This window comes from Pseudorca crassidens, chromosome 11 (assembly GCF_039906515.1).
Source record: "Pseudorca crassidens isolate mPseCra1 chromosome 11, mPseCra1.hap1, whole genome shotgun sequence".
Classification (NCBI taxonomy): Eukaryota; Metazoa; Chordata; class Mammalia; order Artiodactyla; family Delphinidae; genus Pseudorca; species Pseudorca crassidens.
Window position 1 is genome coordinate 100,965,599 of NC_090306.1, and position 17,768 is coordinate 100,983,366.

Here is a 17,768-nt window from a genome sequence, read left to right on the forward strand (position 1 = left end):
ATTCATCCAAAGCACTTCTTGATTGTCATCTGCGGTGCACACGAGTCAAAACAAAACATCACAACCAACACAATAATTTTTAAAAAGCTTCCAAGCTGCATTTGATAAGAAATCAAAGTATTCTCCAGTCCAACAGGTGCACGGGACACAGAGGCCATGAGTGCAGCGTTTTTGTCTGAGGCTGCAAGGGCCATCCTTCACCTCGGGCAAGGGAAGGACTATGAACTTTATCGAGAGATCACTGCTTTGCACGGACCTCTCAGCAATACGTACCACGCTTGCATTGAAAATATGATTATGTTTCTATACGCGTGATGTCTACAAGATTCCAGAACCCTACTGTCATGTAAGAGCCGGGTCAGCTTCTCTTACAAACTGGGCCGTCGTCAGGACTTAAGTGTCTTCTAGGGAGATTCTCTCGTGGTGTAACGGCATCTTTTGAAGTAGGATCCCTGTCTTTGCGGTGTTCAAATTAGCAGTGGCCGAATGGAAATAGTAAATTCTGTGTATCCACTGGGAAAGCAGACCCACTGATGAAATATCTAAACAATTAGTTATTGACTGGGCACTCACCACATGCCCAGGACTGCGCCCAGGAGCTCAGCTCTTTCCCATTTTCTTTCCCAAGGTTTCTTTTCCGCTCCTGTCCCCTGATTGCAGGCTCTCCTGCTGGGGTCTGTGGCTGTGAGGGCGGGATGGCTGCAGGCCCTCGGAAACACTGTGCAGCATCTGTTGCATGTATTTCTCCAGAGAAGACAGTCTGTACCATGCATCAGATTCTCCAAAGGGCCAGAGACCCCCTGCCCTAGATGACATTCCCTCGGCATTCAGAGCAGTGTAGCCCTGCGTCATGACCCCATCAGGATCTCAATAACCACATTCACCATCTTTCTGTGTTTTTCCCAGAGTGGTCAGTGACATCCCAAATCAGGCCATGCTGGTGAGAAGCCTCAGAGCCCTCTGACCCTTCACTGTCCCTAAACCCAGCCTCCGGTTATTCCCCACATGTTGTGGTCCGCAAGCGCTGAAAGTTCATTGTTTTTGTTTTGGGTTTCTTTTTCTTTAGCCGCACCGAGCAGCATGAGGAACCTTAGTTCCCCCACCGGGGATTGAACCCGCACTTCCTGCAGTGGAAGCGCAGAGTCTTAATCCCTGGGTCACCAGGGAAGTCCCTGAAAGTTCATTCTTATCTCTTCCTTCCCTCTGCCACGGGCAACTCTGGCCTCGCCCGTTTCAGTAGCTTCCGAATTGGTCTCTGGCTGGGGGTTTTGCTTCAACCATCCTCTGCATCAACCCTCTGCTAAGACCCCTTCAGTGGCTCAGGGTTCCTCGTGCGGGCTCACTGATCTCATGGCCTCACCCGCTCACCCAGTCACACGGGGCAGCCTGCATCCCTGGCTTCCCTCCCATCTCCCAGGTGCCTGCGTCCTCCCTGGCATTCTCCCCTTCTGTCCTGAATCTTCTCCCTCAAGAGAATAAGGGCATCTGTGTCCCTTCATCTCCCGCACCTTCTCCTTCTCCTGTTCCCCTCCCATCTTGCTGGGTTCCTAACTTCAGGGCGTGCACGTTCCCCTGGATCACCAGCTCCTGGAGGGCAAGGCTCTGCCCCTGTGGTCAGTGCATCCCTGCAGGAGGACAGCCCTGGCACCGCTCGGCCAACAGAAGCCTTTGCTGATGGGAACTGGAGGAGTTACAGAGTGCTGTGGGGCAATGAGCCAGCCCAAGGGAGGTGGAAAACCCTGTTAACCACACATGTGGACCTAGACTCCCTGGCTCCTCCCCAGCTGACCTCCTCTGATAGTCCTTATCTGCTGGTGAAGGACCCCACCCGGCCTGCTGGGCCCAGCGGGAAACAGCCTTAACTCTTCCCACGCCAAGCCTGGGGCTCGTTCCACCTATGAGCGTCTCCAGAAACCGTTCACGTCCCTCCTAAGTCACCGGGACCTCGGAACTGGTCTCCCTGCCTCTGGCTTTACTCCTTCCCTGCCCACGGGCACACGTCACCCAGAGTCCACTTCGTAGAGCCCGGATCCACCACGTCACCTCCACCTTAAACCCCTTCCCCGCCTTCCAGCCCTCACAGGGCCTGCCTTGTCCTCTTGTCTCTCTCCTCCCTGGAGCTCCCACACTGTCCCCTCTGGTCCTGCTTTTCCCTCGGCCTGAACACCTACCCCTGATTCCATAGCAGGGCTCTTTCCTGTGTCTCCACATCACTCTTAGGGGAACGTCCTGAGCTCCCCTAGGACAGGGTACTATGTGCGGGTATTGCCCACCATACTGCAGGCTTCTAGAGGGCGGGGATAGGTCACAAGTGTTCCCTCAGCCCCAAGCCTGGCTGTGGGTAAAAGTTCAGCAAGTGAAATGACCTATCTGGGCGGCTATCTGATGCACATCGGCTGCGCAAAGGTGGTGGCCCTGGCTGCCTCGCTGCCCCGTGGGGCCCGGGTACGGTCACCAGAGCCGGCTGAGCCCAGGGCTCAAACGTGTAGAACAAAAGGAGGCAGAGTGAGCCCTCGGTCCGTCCCGGCGGCGGCACTGGGGAGCGGAACCACCGCTTCACTCTGAGAGTGAGTATGACGCGCACCGTGGGAATGGCCGATGGCCCGCGGGCTGGAAGCGGTGACCGCAGAGCCCGAGACGGCGCGGACCTCTGGCGGCGGGCTCCGCAGGGCCAGGGGCGGGCGGGGGGCGGGGGCCGGCGCTGGGGCCGCGCCCTCCCGGCCACTCCCCGGGGCGAGCGGCGGCGGCGACCAGGGCGGCTCCCACACGCGCTGCGCCCGCGCCCGGCTGCCGGCGTCCCCGCGCGCCCCATGTCCTCCGCGCCGCTGCGCTCGCCCGCCCTGCGGCCCCACAGGATGAAGAAAGACGAGTCGTTCCTGGGCAAGCTGGGCGGCACGCTGGCGAGGAAGAAGAAGGCCAAGGAGGGTGAGTGCGCCGGCCGCAGGCCTCCTGCCGCGCACGCGCCGCGCCCCGCCCCGCGGACCCAGGCGGGCGGCCGACCGCGCCCGCGCCCGCGCGCATGCCGCCCGAGTCCCGCCGGGACCCGACTGAGTGGCAGCCGGGACCACGCGGCCCGAGAGCCGCCCGGCCCGCGCAGTGCGCAGCCGTGACCTTCGGGACAGCCCATGACCCTCGCTCGTTCCTCCTCCGAGACCTTTAAACGCCGGCCGGGAACCAGCCGCGAGCCTGGCCACCTCCCTTCCCCGGCGGCTCGTCGAGCCCCTTTGGGGCTCCCGGCGCCATCTAAACGCGCATCGTCAGCTCCTGCTGAGGGCAGGATGTTGAGCAAATGTGGGGCGAGTCCCCGGTTCGCGGAGGACAGGCCCGTGCCCACCGCCGCCTGAGTCGCCGTTTCTTGAGCCCCCTTCCCCGCCCAGCTCGTTCAGCCCTTGTGGCCACTCACTCGAGGAGCATTTATTGGGCACCAGTGCTGAGCGGGCAAGGCCCGGGGCCCGCTGGTGTTCGTGGTGCAGTGCTCTGCCCGGGACGCAGCCCCAGCCCCGGGGAGGGGAGAAAGGAAAGGGATGCCGAGCAGGCAGGCCGGAGGCTGCGAGGCCCACCGGCAAGGACTGCGGAGCCCCCTCCATTTTTGACTCCACGTGTCCACGAAAATGATTCTCAAAACCTTCCTACCACGTCTTACCTTTTAAAAGTTTTCTTAGAGTTGTGAGGGATGCGACTTCCGGCCTCTAGATTGTGTTCTTTAAATCCGGCTGTTTCCTGGGCCTCTCCCAGGGCCGCATTACTGAATTTTTCCTTTGTTCTGGCCCAGAGGTTCCTCCCCTGGGCCAGATTCCCTGTGGGTAAGAGGGTGAGTTATACTGCTATACTGCGGTGGCTGTGAACAGGCTGGTGGGAGCTGGCCTCAGGCGGGACATTAGACAAGAGAGGATCCGGAGTCAGGGGTGTGCAGTGAGTTCCTTAAACCATGGGTCCCCAACACCCGGGCCGCGGACTGGTACCGGTCCCCGGCCTGTTAGGAACTGGGCCTGGCCCAGGGCTCAAACGTGGAGAACAAAAGGCAGAGTGAGCCCTCGGTCGTCCCGGCGGTGGCACTTGATCAGCCTCTCCCCGTCGCTCGCATTAGCTCAGCCTCTCCCCGTCGCTCGCATTAGCGTGTGAACCATCCCTTCCCCCTCCCCGCGTCCGCGGAAAAATTGTCTTCCACGAAACCGGTCACTGGTGCCAAAACGTTTGGGGACCGCTGCCTGGAACCACCTGAACCTGACCTGTGCTTTAGAAAGTCTTCCTGTACCTGGAGGATGAGTGTACCCCCCAGGGACGTGTGTACCCCAAGGACATACTTGCGAGGCACACGTGTCCCCGTATTAATTTCTCCATTGAGGTGTGTATTCCTAGGGATACCCGTGGTGCTTTACCTCTAGGGATGTGCGTACTCCCACACACTTTCCGCCCAGGAATGTGTGTGTGTGTGTGTGTGTGTGTGTGTGTGTGTGTGTGTTTGGGGGGAGGGGTGCCTATGCATTTCCCACCAGGGATGCTGTTACCAAATTAGATGATTCAGTTCCATGAGGGCAGGGCCTTTCACCTTCAGTTTATCAGTGAAAAAATGTTGCCTGCCATATCGGTAAACAAAGGATGTTGCAGCCTTTGAGCCCCTACAACCATCCCGGAAGGTGAGCCCTGAGGAAATTCAGGGTGGAAACAAGAACCGCCAAGCCCTCATGCACTGCAGCCCCCCCCCATCGATGCACCCCAGGGGACTCAGGATGAGAGCACAGGATGCTGGCCCCAGGTAGCTGAGTGCATATCAAAGGAATGATTTCAGTGAGCCCAGACCCTTGCATCTTCCCATACACAGAAAAGTGCTACATTCCTTGAGATATCTGGTTTTCTTTAATTAACCGTAATCTTTTGATGCTCCGATTACCTGGTCTTTGTTGCGAAAACCTTCTACATATCCTGGTTCCTCCTTTGCCTCTTTGGAGCGGTCCCTCAGAGCTATCTGAGATGCTGTGTCCCGGGCTTAAGTCCTCAGTTTTGTCCACCGAATAAAACATAATTCTCAACTTGCAGGTTGTGCAGTTTTTTCAGTCAACAAGTTGTTCCAAGCAAATGAGCCCCTCCTCTCCGAAACCTGACGTCTAGGATCCAAACTGGCTTGTGTTAATCTCTTTCAAGTCACACCTCTGAAAAGACGGTAAATGGCCTTCACCCTTCCCTCGATCATTCCAGCTGCCTCTGACCTGCGGTCTCACTTGCAGTCCTCGTCACCCTCACCAAAGTCATTTCAGTTCCTCTTTACACCTTACGACAATTATAAACACAAATGTCATACTCTTTCCAATTCATTCATTGCCTGCTATGAGACCCTAGGAAGAAAAGATAGATAAGGCCCTCGCTTTCATGGAACAGGGAATCAGTTGTAATAAATAAATAAAACAGACCAATCATGCTGTAATAATATGTGCTAGGAGGAAGATGTAACCGTGCAATCACACGGATGCCCACGGAAGGCCTCAAAGCAGGTGGTGTTTGGGTTGAGACCTGAAGCAACCAGGAAAGCAATCTCTCACAGAATAGCAAGCCATCAGAATGTCCCAGAGATGACAGCTTTTTATAGGTGACATTTAATGTGCTCTTGAAATACGAAGAGCACATTCCTGAACTCATGGACCGGCCCCAAGCTCCAAAGCGACGTGCTTGCCCTTGCCTTCATGAGCTAGCCAGCGCCTAGAAAATCGAGGGCCTAGAAAATCGAATCACAATAGTCAGAGTCATCCTGTGATGAATAAAATAGGCACAGAAACAGCAGGAGAGAGATGCTTGCACAGTACAGCGCCCTCGCTAGTGAGAGCCCCGAGCCCTAACCACTGGACCGCCAGGGAAGTCCCAGCTGTTGTTGCTTTGGTGTGTGAGTTAGCTGGGTCTCCTGCCTCGTTTCTCAAGATTGGGGTGCCTGGCACCCTCAGGGGTCCCCCCATACAAACAGAAGGTCACAAACACGAATTGGGCTCACACACAGGAGTTCAGGGGGGACTGGCCTTGGAAGGGCTCAGTGGTTTCTGTCTGGTCTTGTGGGAAGTGGGGAAGGAGTCAGGAGCGGGAGGCCGAGGTGTGAAGGCTGGAGAATGAGGTCCTCAGTGATTGAGAATTGCCAGTATCCCTGCGGGCCCGTTGCCTTGGCAACCTGCCCTCCCTGCCATTCATGTGGTTCACAGCTGGAGCAGTTCCTGGCCCAGCTCGGGCCCCTGTGGGGAGGCGCTCATTTGCCTGCCAGGGACCCATCAGATGAGGAGGCTTCGAGGTGTGCCGGGCGCTGCCAGCTGTGCAGTGGGTTTCGTTTCCTTTTTGTTAGAAAGTCCACGGTGAACTCAGGAGCGTGGGTGGGGGTCGGGGGAGGATGCTGGGATGAGGTCAGCATTGCCGAGAAGTTAGAGATCTGGGGGCACCGGGGGCATTCGCCCCCTCCCGGGTCGGCAGAACTTGTGGCTGTGAGAGGCACGGAGGGACGCGTTGGGGTGAATGTCCTGTCACCTTCCAGGGGAGGTCATGTTAGGAAATGTGTCCTGAGGTTTGGAGGAACCCATGCAGGAAGTGCCCGTGGACTAACGCTGATGTCCTACGGTAGGGAACCAAGTCGTGTCATGTGTCGGCCCGGTTTAGAAAACGGAACTGTGACGAAGTGTGGGGTGTTGGGAAAAGTGGCAAGGAACCTTGAAAAACCCCAGCGCTGCCCTTAGGAGGCCTGGGGACTGTTAAGAGCCGCTCGTTAAAGTGGTTCGGTTTTACTGGAGCTGCACAGAGCAGGCGCAGAGGAAAACTCCCCACGAGGGCCCCCTGGTGGCCACGGGTGACAGCCCCACAGGTCCAGCGGGCCAGGAGGGGGGCGAGGGGGCGCCCCAGGGACGGATGCCCCAGCTGCTGTGTGAAGTCCTTAGAGGCGGGAGGCCAGCTCTGGGACGGGGAGGCCCTGGATGGAGGGGCGGGATGGGGTCCACTCCACCCATTTGTATGAGAGGCCCCTGCCTGCCCTTGGCCTCCGCCCTCTGCCCAGACACCAGTGACCGGCACCGGGCTGCACAGCGCCAAACCTGCCACAGCCGAGCCTGGAGGCTCTGTCCCTCCTGCTTTTCCGAGGAAAGCAAGCATTAAGGACGTTCCTGTTCCCTGATCGCTCTTTTTTGTTTTTGTTTTTGTGGTACGCGGGCCTCTCACTGTTGTGGGACGCGCAGGCTCAGCGGCCATGGCTCACGGGCCCAGCCGCTCCGAGGCATGTGGGATCTTCCTGGACCGGGGCACGAACCCGAGTCCCCTGCATCGACAGGTGGACTCTCAACCACTGCGCCACCAGGGAAGCCTTTTTAGTTTTTTTGAATTTGATTTAATTTATTTTTTTTACAGCAGGTTCTTGTTAGTTATCTATTTTATACATATTAGTGTATATATGTCAATCCCAATCTCCCAGTTCATCCCCCCACCCTTTCCCCCCTTCATGTCCATAGCTTTTTTTTTTTTTTGTAAATATATTTTTTAGAGCAGTTTTTGCTTCTCATTCCCTAATGACTTACGACGTGGAGTGTCTTTTTCTAGGCTCATGTGTCATCTGTGCCTCTTCTTTGGTGAAGTGTCTGTTCAGATCTTTGGCCCATTTTCTAATCAAGTTTGATTTCTTTTAGTTGAATTTTAGGACTTCTTGGCATATTTTGGATACAAAACCTTTGCCAGATGTGTCTTTGGCAAACACTTTCTCCCTCTCTGCAGTTTGTCTTCTGGTTCTCTTGACCCGGCTCGTCTTCCGAGCACTTGACGCAGAAATGGAGGTCAATGAGCAAGGTATTGACTGAAACCTCATGAATTTTTTGGTGTCTAAAGAGACAGCGGTGGGCTGCGACCTTGAACCGAGGGCTGAAGGTATTAAGTTTCTTTTGTGGGCTTTAAATAACTTCCAGGAGAGAATCTCAGTTCAAACCACAGTGTTAACCCCTGTGCGTTCCCTGCGGTTCTCCCCGTCCTCTCGAGTGATCAGCTGCGTAGACGCCGTCTTGTCCCCAAATACCATCCCACTTCAACCCTGCTCTGTAATGAGAGTACCTGGACAGAGGTGCCTGCAAGGTGGGACTTTTCCCCTCATGTTATTATTTATTCATTTATCTATTTATTGATTATGTATAGGATAAAATAGATCAGTATTTTTAAAAATTTTTATTGAAATATAGTTGATGTACAATGTTGTGTTCGGTGCAGGCGTGCAGCACAGTGACTCAGGTATTCCCCTCATTTTACAGTTGAGGAAACACAACCTTGCCCCGTAGCCACTTCATGGCAGTTTAAACCAGTGGTTCTCAGGTGGGGATGACTTTGCCCCCAGGGGACATTGCCAGTGTCTCATCTTGGCTGGGGTGGGGATGCTAGTGACATCTAGTGCCTGGGGGCCAGGAATGTTGGTAAACATCCCACAGCGCACTGGACAGCCGCACACAATGTCTGATAACAGTGCCGAGGTGGGGAAACCTGGTGTTTCTTTCCTGAGGCGTCTCCAGAGCCAGGAGGAGGTTGACCAGCCTCAGGGCGTGGGGCAGCTCCTCGGGGGGGCCCTCGACCGCCAGGGTCTGGAAATGCCCCCCAGAGCCTCCCCCGCCACCCCGTGAACCCGTTCTCCGCGCGGTGCCTGGGGCTCTCAACTCAGTTTCTCGAGGGGGAGAATCCACACGGCTCCCCCGGACCGGGCACACTAGGCCGGGCACACGTGGCTGGGGCAGCCGGTTCCAGGCAGGTGTGGTCCAAACAGGAGTCACCTGGTGAGTGGGGGTCCTGGGGGGAGATGCGATGTCCTTGGCAGACACCCCTCTCTGGAGATGGAGAGTGAGAAGAAATGGAAAACTTCCGTGAAGGTTCAAAGGAAGTGCAATGAAACCCTCCACAATTGCTTCAGCGCAACCTTGTAAATCAACTGTACTCCAATAGAAATTAAAAAAAAAGATAAAACGTAATTGTTTCGAGTGGTAGATAGGAAGGAGAAGGTGAAGGCCCACTCGGCCCCGTCCCAGGACGGCAGAGGGAGGAGGTGCCTGTGAGCTCCGAAGACCTAAGGACACAGGGAAAAGAATCTTTGCCTGGCAGGCTGGGGGCTGGTGGCAGGCGGTGACCTGGGCCAGGCCTGTCCTTAGGAGCCTGTGGGTGCTGTGAGGAGGGGGCAGGCTGGTGTGGTGATGGACACCCAGGGGAGACACACATCCGGGATTTGGGGGTTCTGGGTTCTGGCTAGAGGAAGTGGTCCCCCGGTTGCGTGTAAGGACTGGCTAAGAATTAGAAGAGGAGGGGCCCTGGAGGAGACCCCAGCTAGTCCCGCTGGGGAAGTGCAGGCCGTTCAGAGTGGCCGGACTGTGGTGTGGTGTGTGGGCCGTGGTCAGCCTCGGGGCAAGCTGGAGCGGTCACTGGGCCCTGTCATCCCCGCACGTGGGAGCAGTGGGCACCAGTTACCAATCTCAGCTACTTCAGAGAGGCTGGTGTCGAACGGACCGGAGCGGGGTGACCGGCGGGGAAGCAGCTCCAGCGTAGGTGCAGGCAGGGTGGGCTTCCTGGAGGCAGTGTGCTGGGCTGGGAGCAGCAGGATTCCCGAGACGTGAGGAGGCGACAGCTGCAGGGTGAGATGCAGAGGCAGCAACCCAGAGGCCACTCTGAGATGGAAGGAACTGCATAGAAACAGGTTAGATGAGGGCCGGTTCTCCAGGCCCCTGACCCTGCTCCCACGTAGTTACTCTCGGGGCCGAGGCACCTGGGGAGGCGTAGAGTTCTGACTGTTTGGGGTGTTTGCATAGAGAACTTTCTGGGGCACATAGAGACTTTGAGGTGATTTCCACATCCTCTTTAAGCAGATCTCAGCACACCCTCCCACTTACTTTTGAAAATAAAAATGGGGTAGTATCCTTCTTTGCTGCAAGATGTAGGGAAAGGATTTGTAATGAGTTTGGTCTCCTTTGGCCAGGGAGGTGGGACTTTTTGGGGATCCTTTGCCTTTCCAGTCCCTCTTTGCTCATGTGATCCCCTTGATGATCTACCCTCAGGAAGTTGACTACCCATCACGGTTAAGGTGGGTTGGACTCCTAACTTACAAGAAGGGAAAGAGGGTGGCTGGAAAGAAGGGGAGGGAGGTGAGCAGGTGAGGGACCGGGGCCATGTACACGATGGGTTCTAGAATGTTCTATGGGAAGAGAAGTCAGTGTAGGTCCTATTTGAATCCAGCGGGCTGTGAGGTTCTCTGCAGACCCTGCCGTGTTTCTTGCTGCAAACCCTAAGGCATCTTCTTTGAACAGGGCTGCCTCTGTCCATGGGGGCTGCTCTTGGTCAGAGAGGGAGGTACAGTCTGTCGACTCCTGTAATGCAGTCCTGAGGAAGTCACTGGAAACCACTGTTCTGTTTTCCTGTCTCTGGCTGAGAGGAGGTGGCTTTCAGGGGGCTTGGTGTGGCTTTGTCAAGTTTCCTTTGATTATTATTCTGATTATAATCTTCAAATCCAGCACTTCTCCTTGTTTGTTCCACTGTTGTCCAGATGCACCCGGGGCATTTCAGAGAGAAACACGTAGGCACGTCAGCGTGTCCCACACTGGGCTGTTTTCCTGGCCATCTACTGAAATCTCTCGGAAACTTTGCTTCAGTAGAGAATGGAAATGGTGACACTGGACCCGGAGTGATGACCTTATGTTCCTTACCTTTCAGGAATAGCTAACTCTCTGTGGTCCTCCTAGCATCTTGGTTATACCTGCGTGGTCCCAGAGAGTCAGGTCGCCTTGGCAACTTCACACTTGTTAGAGGAGCTCACCTTTGAATTCCTGTTTCCACCCCATGGAATTAATATTTATCACGCATCCCGAAGTTGCTTACCCTCGCGTTCCCTGTCCAGTCGTCAGAATAATTAAGGGATGGTTAGAAGATGTAAGTGGGTAGGCGCCTGTTGTGAGTGGATTTTAAATGCTCTATGTGATTGATTTCTCCCCTGTTGTGGTTGGCAGAGGGCAGGTCCCTTTACCCGGCTGTTTTCTTATTTTCCATCGTAGGAAAGAGGTACCCAAAGAAAGCACATTTTCTCCTTGCATTAGCCGTACACTTGACTTTTTAGGCTTCAGATGGAAAATGGCTTTACTTCCTATTGAGTATATTTATTATTTTCTATATTATGTAGGGGCTGAAGAAACATATTAGTAAGTCTAAGAGTACCTTATAAACACATGTTGGCCTAGTGGTGTGAATCTGCTAGTCTGTACTCAGTGCTGTTGGGGTAAAAGAATATAAACACGAACTACGATCAATTCTAGAAGCTTTTGGTGGCTTTTGCCTCGTTGAGATGCTACTATTTTTTTTTTTTTAAAGTATAGTTGATTTACAATGTGTTAATTTCTGGTGTTCAGCAAAGTGATTCAGCTATATATATACACACACACACACACACACACACACATATATATATATATATATACACACACACTTTTTCGGATTCTTTTCCATTATAGGTTATTATAAGATATTAAATATAGTTCCCTATACTATACAGTAGGTCCTTGTTGATTATCTATTTTATATATAGTGGTGGGTATATGTTAATCCCAAACTCCCAATTTATCTCTATTCCCCCCTGCTGCCGCCTTCCTCTTTGGTAACCATAGTTTGTTTTCTATGTCTTCGAGACTCTTTCTGTTTTGTAAATAAGGTTCATTTATATCCTTTTATTTTAGATTCCACGTATGAGCCATACCACCTGGCATTTGTCTTTCTCTGTCTGGCTTATGTCACTTCGTAAGATCATCTCTAGGTCCATCCACGTTGCTGCCAATGGCATTATTTCATTCTTTTTTATGGCTGGAGATGCTGCTTCTTGGTAACATTAAAGGTTAAAAGAAGAAATGGAATGAGCAGCAGATTCCGGCATCACTGGTCTCTGGGGCTCACGGCACCGAAGTGTCACGTGATCGGCCCTGGGAAGCCAGTGGTCCTTTCGTTTTCTACTTCCTCTGGGTGTCAGGCCGTGGAATCCCCTTTTGCTGCCATGTGTTTCGCCCTCTGAGTGTTAAAGCTTTGGGGCCTCACTTCCTCACTTGTGAGGCGGGGAAACGTGGGGGAGATACCAGCTCTGTGTCTCCGAGCCCACGAGGGCTCGTTGTTTTCCAGAAAGGCAGCATGTCTCTGAGGGAGGCTACACACCGGTGGGTAGAGCCGGGTCTCCGCTCCCATCGTGCTCTGTGGGTCTGTTACTCCGCCTCTCTCAGCCTCTTTGCCTGGCCAGCCCACGTGGATCACGTGGCACTTAGGTGATGTGGGGATAAAATGTGATGAAGGTCTTATCAGCAATTGAGTGCTCAGTAAGTGTTAGTTATTGATAATGTTGACAAGTGAGATATTGACACAGAGCTGGTTAGTGGTAGGGCAGGGCTGGCAAACCGTTTCCACCAGAGAGCTCGACCGATAATGGCTGCCTGCCCCTGTGTTAAGAAGGATTCTGAGGCTGCATCTGGATGGGGGGGTGGGGGGGGAAGAACACTGGGACTAATTAGTCAAGCCTGCCGTGTATATGGGAGGGTGAATTGCTGACTGATTGTCATCCCCAGAATAGAAACCTCTTCTCACTCTGGTCCTGTATCATGTCGACAGCTCTGGCTGCTTCTTTCACATTGTGTCTCATGAAGGCGCTAGTTGGCGGGTAGTAACAGAGTGACACAAATACTTTAAATTATTTGCATCTGGGGAATGTTGGGATCCTACTTCTTGTCCTGGACCACTGTGACCAGGAAGCACTGTGCACGCTCCCTTGAAGTGTGCACTGCAGAGAAACGGAAGTTCCTGCGTTTGCAGAGCAGCAGGCGTTTGAGCTGGGACGCGGTGGTCCTGGAGTGTGACACCAGCTCAGCAGGCATCCTCGCCTACCTCACCCACCTCGGCCTCTGTCCTTGTCAGCAGCCTGAGGAAGCAGAACATTGGGCAAATCTGAGCAGTTTCTTACGCTTGCCCGTTAGTTAGCAGTTGAATGCTTGCTCGTTAAGCTTAGGCGTTTTGAGGTGATTGTCCTTGGTCTGGGTCTTTGAGCCTTTACTTGCTGGTAAAGCAGAGCGGGTCAGGAATGTTGGTTTCCACAAGTGAGACCATCTTAATAGGTGACGCCTGTCATTTTCATAACTTAGGCGTTTTCCTACTTTCATTTGAAAAATGACAGTTCCAAAGGATCTAGCTTTTACTCCAATATTAAGTGATTAATAAGTTAAAGAGGGGCGGAACATTTCCTAAGTCCTAGGGCTTGCTCAGACCCAGCACTCCCGGAAGCAGCTGTCTGGTTCGATGGAAGCCCAGCCGCCCTCAGTGTTTGCTGCTTCTCCCATTACCGTGGAGTCTGCTAGAACCATCCAGGCGCTGCTTTAAGTATGTGGACAGAGCATCCTTTGAGCAGGCTGGGGAAGGGGGCACCGTGCTTGTGGTGTTCGAAATGCATTGTTGGTATAAATGGACTTTGAGGGACGTCTTTCCCAAAACCTCACTGGAAGTGTCTTCATCCCTCTATTTTCTCTTGTTTTGAAAATTAGTATTATCTTTCAAAGTAAGACCTGAACGAATCCATACGTGATATATACAAGCTTAATAGATGATAACCTAAGAAGCAGTGAGGGAAAAGTTAAAAGAAAAAACAAAACAAAACCAAACCACCCAGACTGGAGTCTACAGTGGTTGTGCTCATGGCCGGGGCTTGTTGGCACCCGTGGTGTTCCAGGCACAGCACTAACCTCCACTCGTTTAATCCCCACCCAAAGCCGAGACGTGGGTACTGCGTGGTTATTCCCATTTTGCAGATGAGCAAACAGAGGCCCAGAGAAGTGAAGTCCTTTGCAGGAGGTCACTCCGCTGGCCGCTGGCCAGCCGCTGGCCGGTGAGATTAAAACCTCGGCAGTCTTTGGTTCTTAATTGCCACCAACCTTGTCAACTGGAACAGTGATTCAGATGCGAGTAGGCTTCCCAGCTGGCTCACAGTAAAGTCATTATCATTCCTGGCATTTGAGAGGCACTCAGCCCTGGTGGGAGAAGGTGCTCCCGAGGAGACGGATGAGATCCATTTGGTGCTGAATGGACTCGTTGGCATTTGCAGAAAGAAAACAGAACCCCGGCGACTCGCTGCTGCTCCGGGACCTGGTCCAGGTCCCCGCTGGTCCTCCGTTGGCCACCCAGCGCTCGGCCAGTCTCCTCCGTCTTCCTTGGCTCGGGGCCCTCACGTGTGCTCTTCCCTCTGCCCCATCGGCTTAAATGTCAGCCTCCAGCAGGTGGGGGCCCTGCGCTGCCCCATCACCCACCACGTCCTGTGCCTTCCTGCCAGAGGTGGTAGGCTCTGTGACTGTCTCCCGCTAGCCTGGGTCCCCCGGCCCGGGGTGTCGACATCTCTTCTCCAGAGATGATAAGAAATGCTCTCAGCCACTTAACGTGGTCTTTGTGGATTTGCTGAGTGAGCAAGAGGCGGTGTGCAGTGGTTATGGCCCCTGAACTTGGGACCCACCTTTGAGGGTTGCAACTCATCCTGCTGCGCTCTGGGGCTTTGACCTGGGGGAAGGTACGACCCTGAGCCTCAGTTTCCTCTTCTGTGAAGAGTACTTAACTCATAGGGTTATTGGGGAATTGAGTGAGTTATTAAATGGAATGATGTAAATTCAGCTGGGCCTGATCAGGCGATAGCATGGGAGAAAATATTCCCATGATTCGGGTACCAATTCCACTTCTGATCACCAGCTGTGATTCTGACACCAATGCCGACGTGTGTGGGTTTTCTGTCCACGCCAAGTAATTCTCTGACTCTAGTATCAATTCGGTTCTGACACTATCTATCCAGAGATGGCATCAGATTCCACAGGTTAAGGACTCAGTCCCACAAGACTGCCCCCCACTTTGGATGCTAATCCCAAGTTCAGGTTATTTACTACCTGTGCTTCTGACCATCTGGGTATAAATCAGAGGTTTCCACGACCCCGTCCTTGGGTTTGATTAATTTGCTAGAGCGGCTCACAGGACTCAGAGAAACATCTTACTCACTAGGTTACCGGTTCATCATAAAAGGATAGAACTCAGGAACAGGCAGCTGGAAGAGATGCACAGGGCGAGGTGTGGGGAAAGGGGCGCCCTACTCACCCAGTACCTCCTTTGTTCACCGACCCAGAGGCTCTCTGAACCGAGTCCTTCTGGGCGTTTATGGAGGCTTCATTCCGTAGGCACGATTGATTAATTCATTGGCCATGAGAGATTGCCCAGATCAATCTCTAGCCCCTCCCTCCCCCTTGGAAGTTTGGGGGAGGGCTGGAAAGTACCAACTCCCTAATCACATGGTTGGTTCCCCTGGCAACCAGCCTCCATCCTTAGGTTACCTAGGGGCTTTCCAAAAGTTACCTCATTCACATAAGACATCTTTATCACTCTCATCACTTAGGAAATGCCTAGGGTTTCAGGAGCTAGGGCCAGGAATTCGGATGAAGATCAAACATATATATTTCTTATTATAAATCGCCATTATCCCAATTTTCAAAATACATGTCTGATAAAGGACTGGTGTCGAGGATATATAAAGGACTCCTTCAACCAATAATAGAAAGACAACACGATAAAAGAATGAAGGTTTGAACAGACGCTCCATCAGAGAAGATGCACACGTGGCCAGCATGCGTCTGGAAAAGCCCTTGGCCTCCGCGTCGTTAGTCGCCTGGGGAATGAACCACAGATTAGAAGCAGGGGCACATACTCCACACCTGCCAGCATGGCTGAAATGATCCCGCCGGGACTCGGCGAGGATGTGGGGGAACTGGAACGCTCATACACGCTGGGGGGAGGGGTTTACGGTGGTGCTATCGCTCAGGAAGTCAGTTCGGTCGTTGCTCGAAAAACTAAACCTACGTACATCCTCCCTGTGACCCAGCAATTCCAGTCTGAGATACTTAGTTAAGAGACATAGAAACCTGTGTCCATACGAAGCCTTGTACCAGAACGTTCATAGCAGCTTTACTCAGGATAACTAAGACCCGGAGACAGCTGCCCATCAACAGGAGAATGGAGAGGTGGGCGGGGCTACTGGGCCTTGAGAAGCAGCAGGTACCAGCACACGCGACACAGTGACTCTCAAAACTGCTGTGCTAGCAACAGAAGCCAGGCCCAAGGAGCACGTGCCGCGACTCCGTTCCTCAGGAGGAGCACGTGCCGCGACTCCGTTCCCCAGGCGGAGGAGCACGTGCCGCGACTCCGTGCCTCAAGAGAAGGAGCTCTCGATGGACGCAGCTAATCTCTGGTGGTCGCCTCTGGAGTGGGATGGGGCCTGGCTGCGGAGGGGGGGGACAGAATCTTATGAAAATGTCCTCTATATATATATATATTTTTTTTTACGGTACGCGGTCCTCTCACTGCTGTGGCCTCTCCCGTCGCGGAGCACAGACTCCGGACGCGCAGGCTCAGCGGCCATGGCTCACGGGCCCAGCCGCTCCGCGGCATGTGGGATCTTCCCGGACCGGGGCACGAACCCGCATCCCCTGCATCGGCAGGCGGACTCCCAACCACTGCGCCACCAGGGAAGCCCCTGTCCTCTATCTTGATAGGGGTTTAAGAGACACAGGGGCCTGCATTTGTTAAAACCCCTTGAATGTGCACTTCAATGTATGCAAATTTTAACTAGAAAGAAGAAAAGGATTATAAATAAATACTGTACTCTAGTTAGTGATGTGTATATTTAGGGGGAGAGGTATCCCTGTCTGCAGTTTTCTTTGAAATACATAAGAATTAAAATGGTGTGGCAGGGCCCCAAAGATGTCCACGTCGCAGTACCCAGCGCCTGTGACTGCATCACCTTAACGTGGTACAAAGGACTTAGCAGATGTGATTAAGTGAAGGAAGCTGAGATGGGGAGATGATCCTGGATCATCCAGGTGGGCATAGGGTCCTCACAGCGGGGAGGCAGGAGGTCAGTGTAAGGGAGAGAGGTGTGTCGATGGAAACAGACGTTGGAGTGATGCAGGGCCTCAAGCCAAGGAACGTTGGCACCTCTAGAAGCTGGAAAAACCAGGAAGCAGATTCCGCCTCCACCCTCCAGAAGGAGCACAGCTCTGCTGACACCTTGATGTTAGCCAATGAAACCTAGTTTGGACTTCTGAGCCCAGAACTATAAGATAATAAATTTATATTGCTTTAAGCCGCTGCATGTGTGGTCATTGGTTAAGGGAGCCGTAGGCAACTAATAGATAGATTCCTGGATAGACAGAGGGATGGATGGGCACATAATGAAACAGTTACAGAAAAATGTTAGTGGTGGACTCCAGGCAGTGGGTGTACAGGCGTTCGCGGTCAGGTTCTTTACATGTTTCTATACGTTTGAAAATTGTAATTGTAAAAATTGGGGAAAATGCCTGGGTTAGGCACGTAATAAGCTCTACATAGGTGTTAGCCGTCATTCTCATCATCGTTACCATTACGGCCACTCCCCACTTTATCCATCAAATACAGAAGAGGTGCAGAAAGAGAAGGCCATGGGCTGGTGGTAACTGGACAGCAATAATAAAATATAATAAGACCATCATGACCTATTTGGATAGTTGCTTCCATTTAAGAAAACTTGAGAGAAGAAAGCAAGTGAAGGGATGGGAACTCAGGAGCCAGAGCCCAGTCAGTGTCATTTCTCCCAGTTGGCCGATTGGGTCCAGGTTGCACACAGGTGCAGGGATGGGACGGAAGGCGGTGCCCCGGGAACTGCGCCTCCATCCTCAAACTCCCGGAGCTGCTGCTGCTTCTGAGGATGTCTGCACTTTGTT

The 17,768-nt window shown here is 53.2% G+C and overlaps 1 protein-coding gene across 2 annotated transcripts in view; it reads left to right on the plus strand.

Annotated features, from left to right (window-relative positions):
• The first annotated feature begins 2,740 nt into the window (after nt 1-2,740).
• PARVB (parvin beta) overlaps nt 2,741-17,768 on the plus strand; it is a 111,859-nt gene continuing 96,831 nt past the window's right edge. For both annotated transcript variants that reach the window (XM_067698340.1, XM_067698337.1), the window contains exon 1: nt 2,741-2,925. In XM_067698340.1, coding sequence (XP_067554441.1) covers nt 2,811-2,925 — 115 coding nt within the window. In that variant the 5' untranslated portion in view covers nt 2,741-2,810. The remainder of the gene's footprint in view (nt 2,926-17,768) is intronic.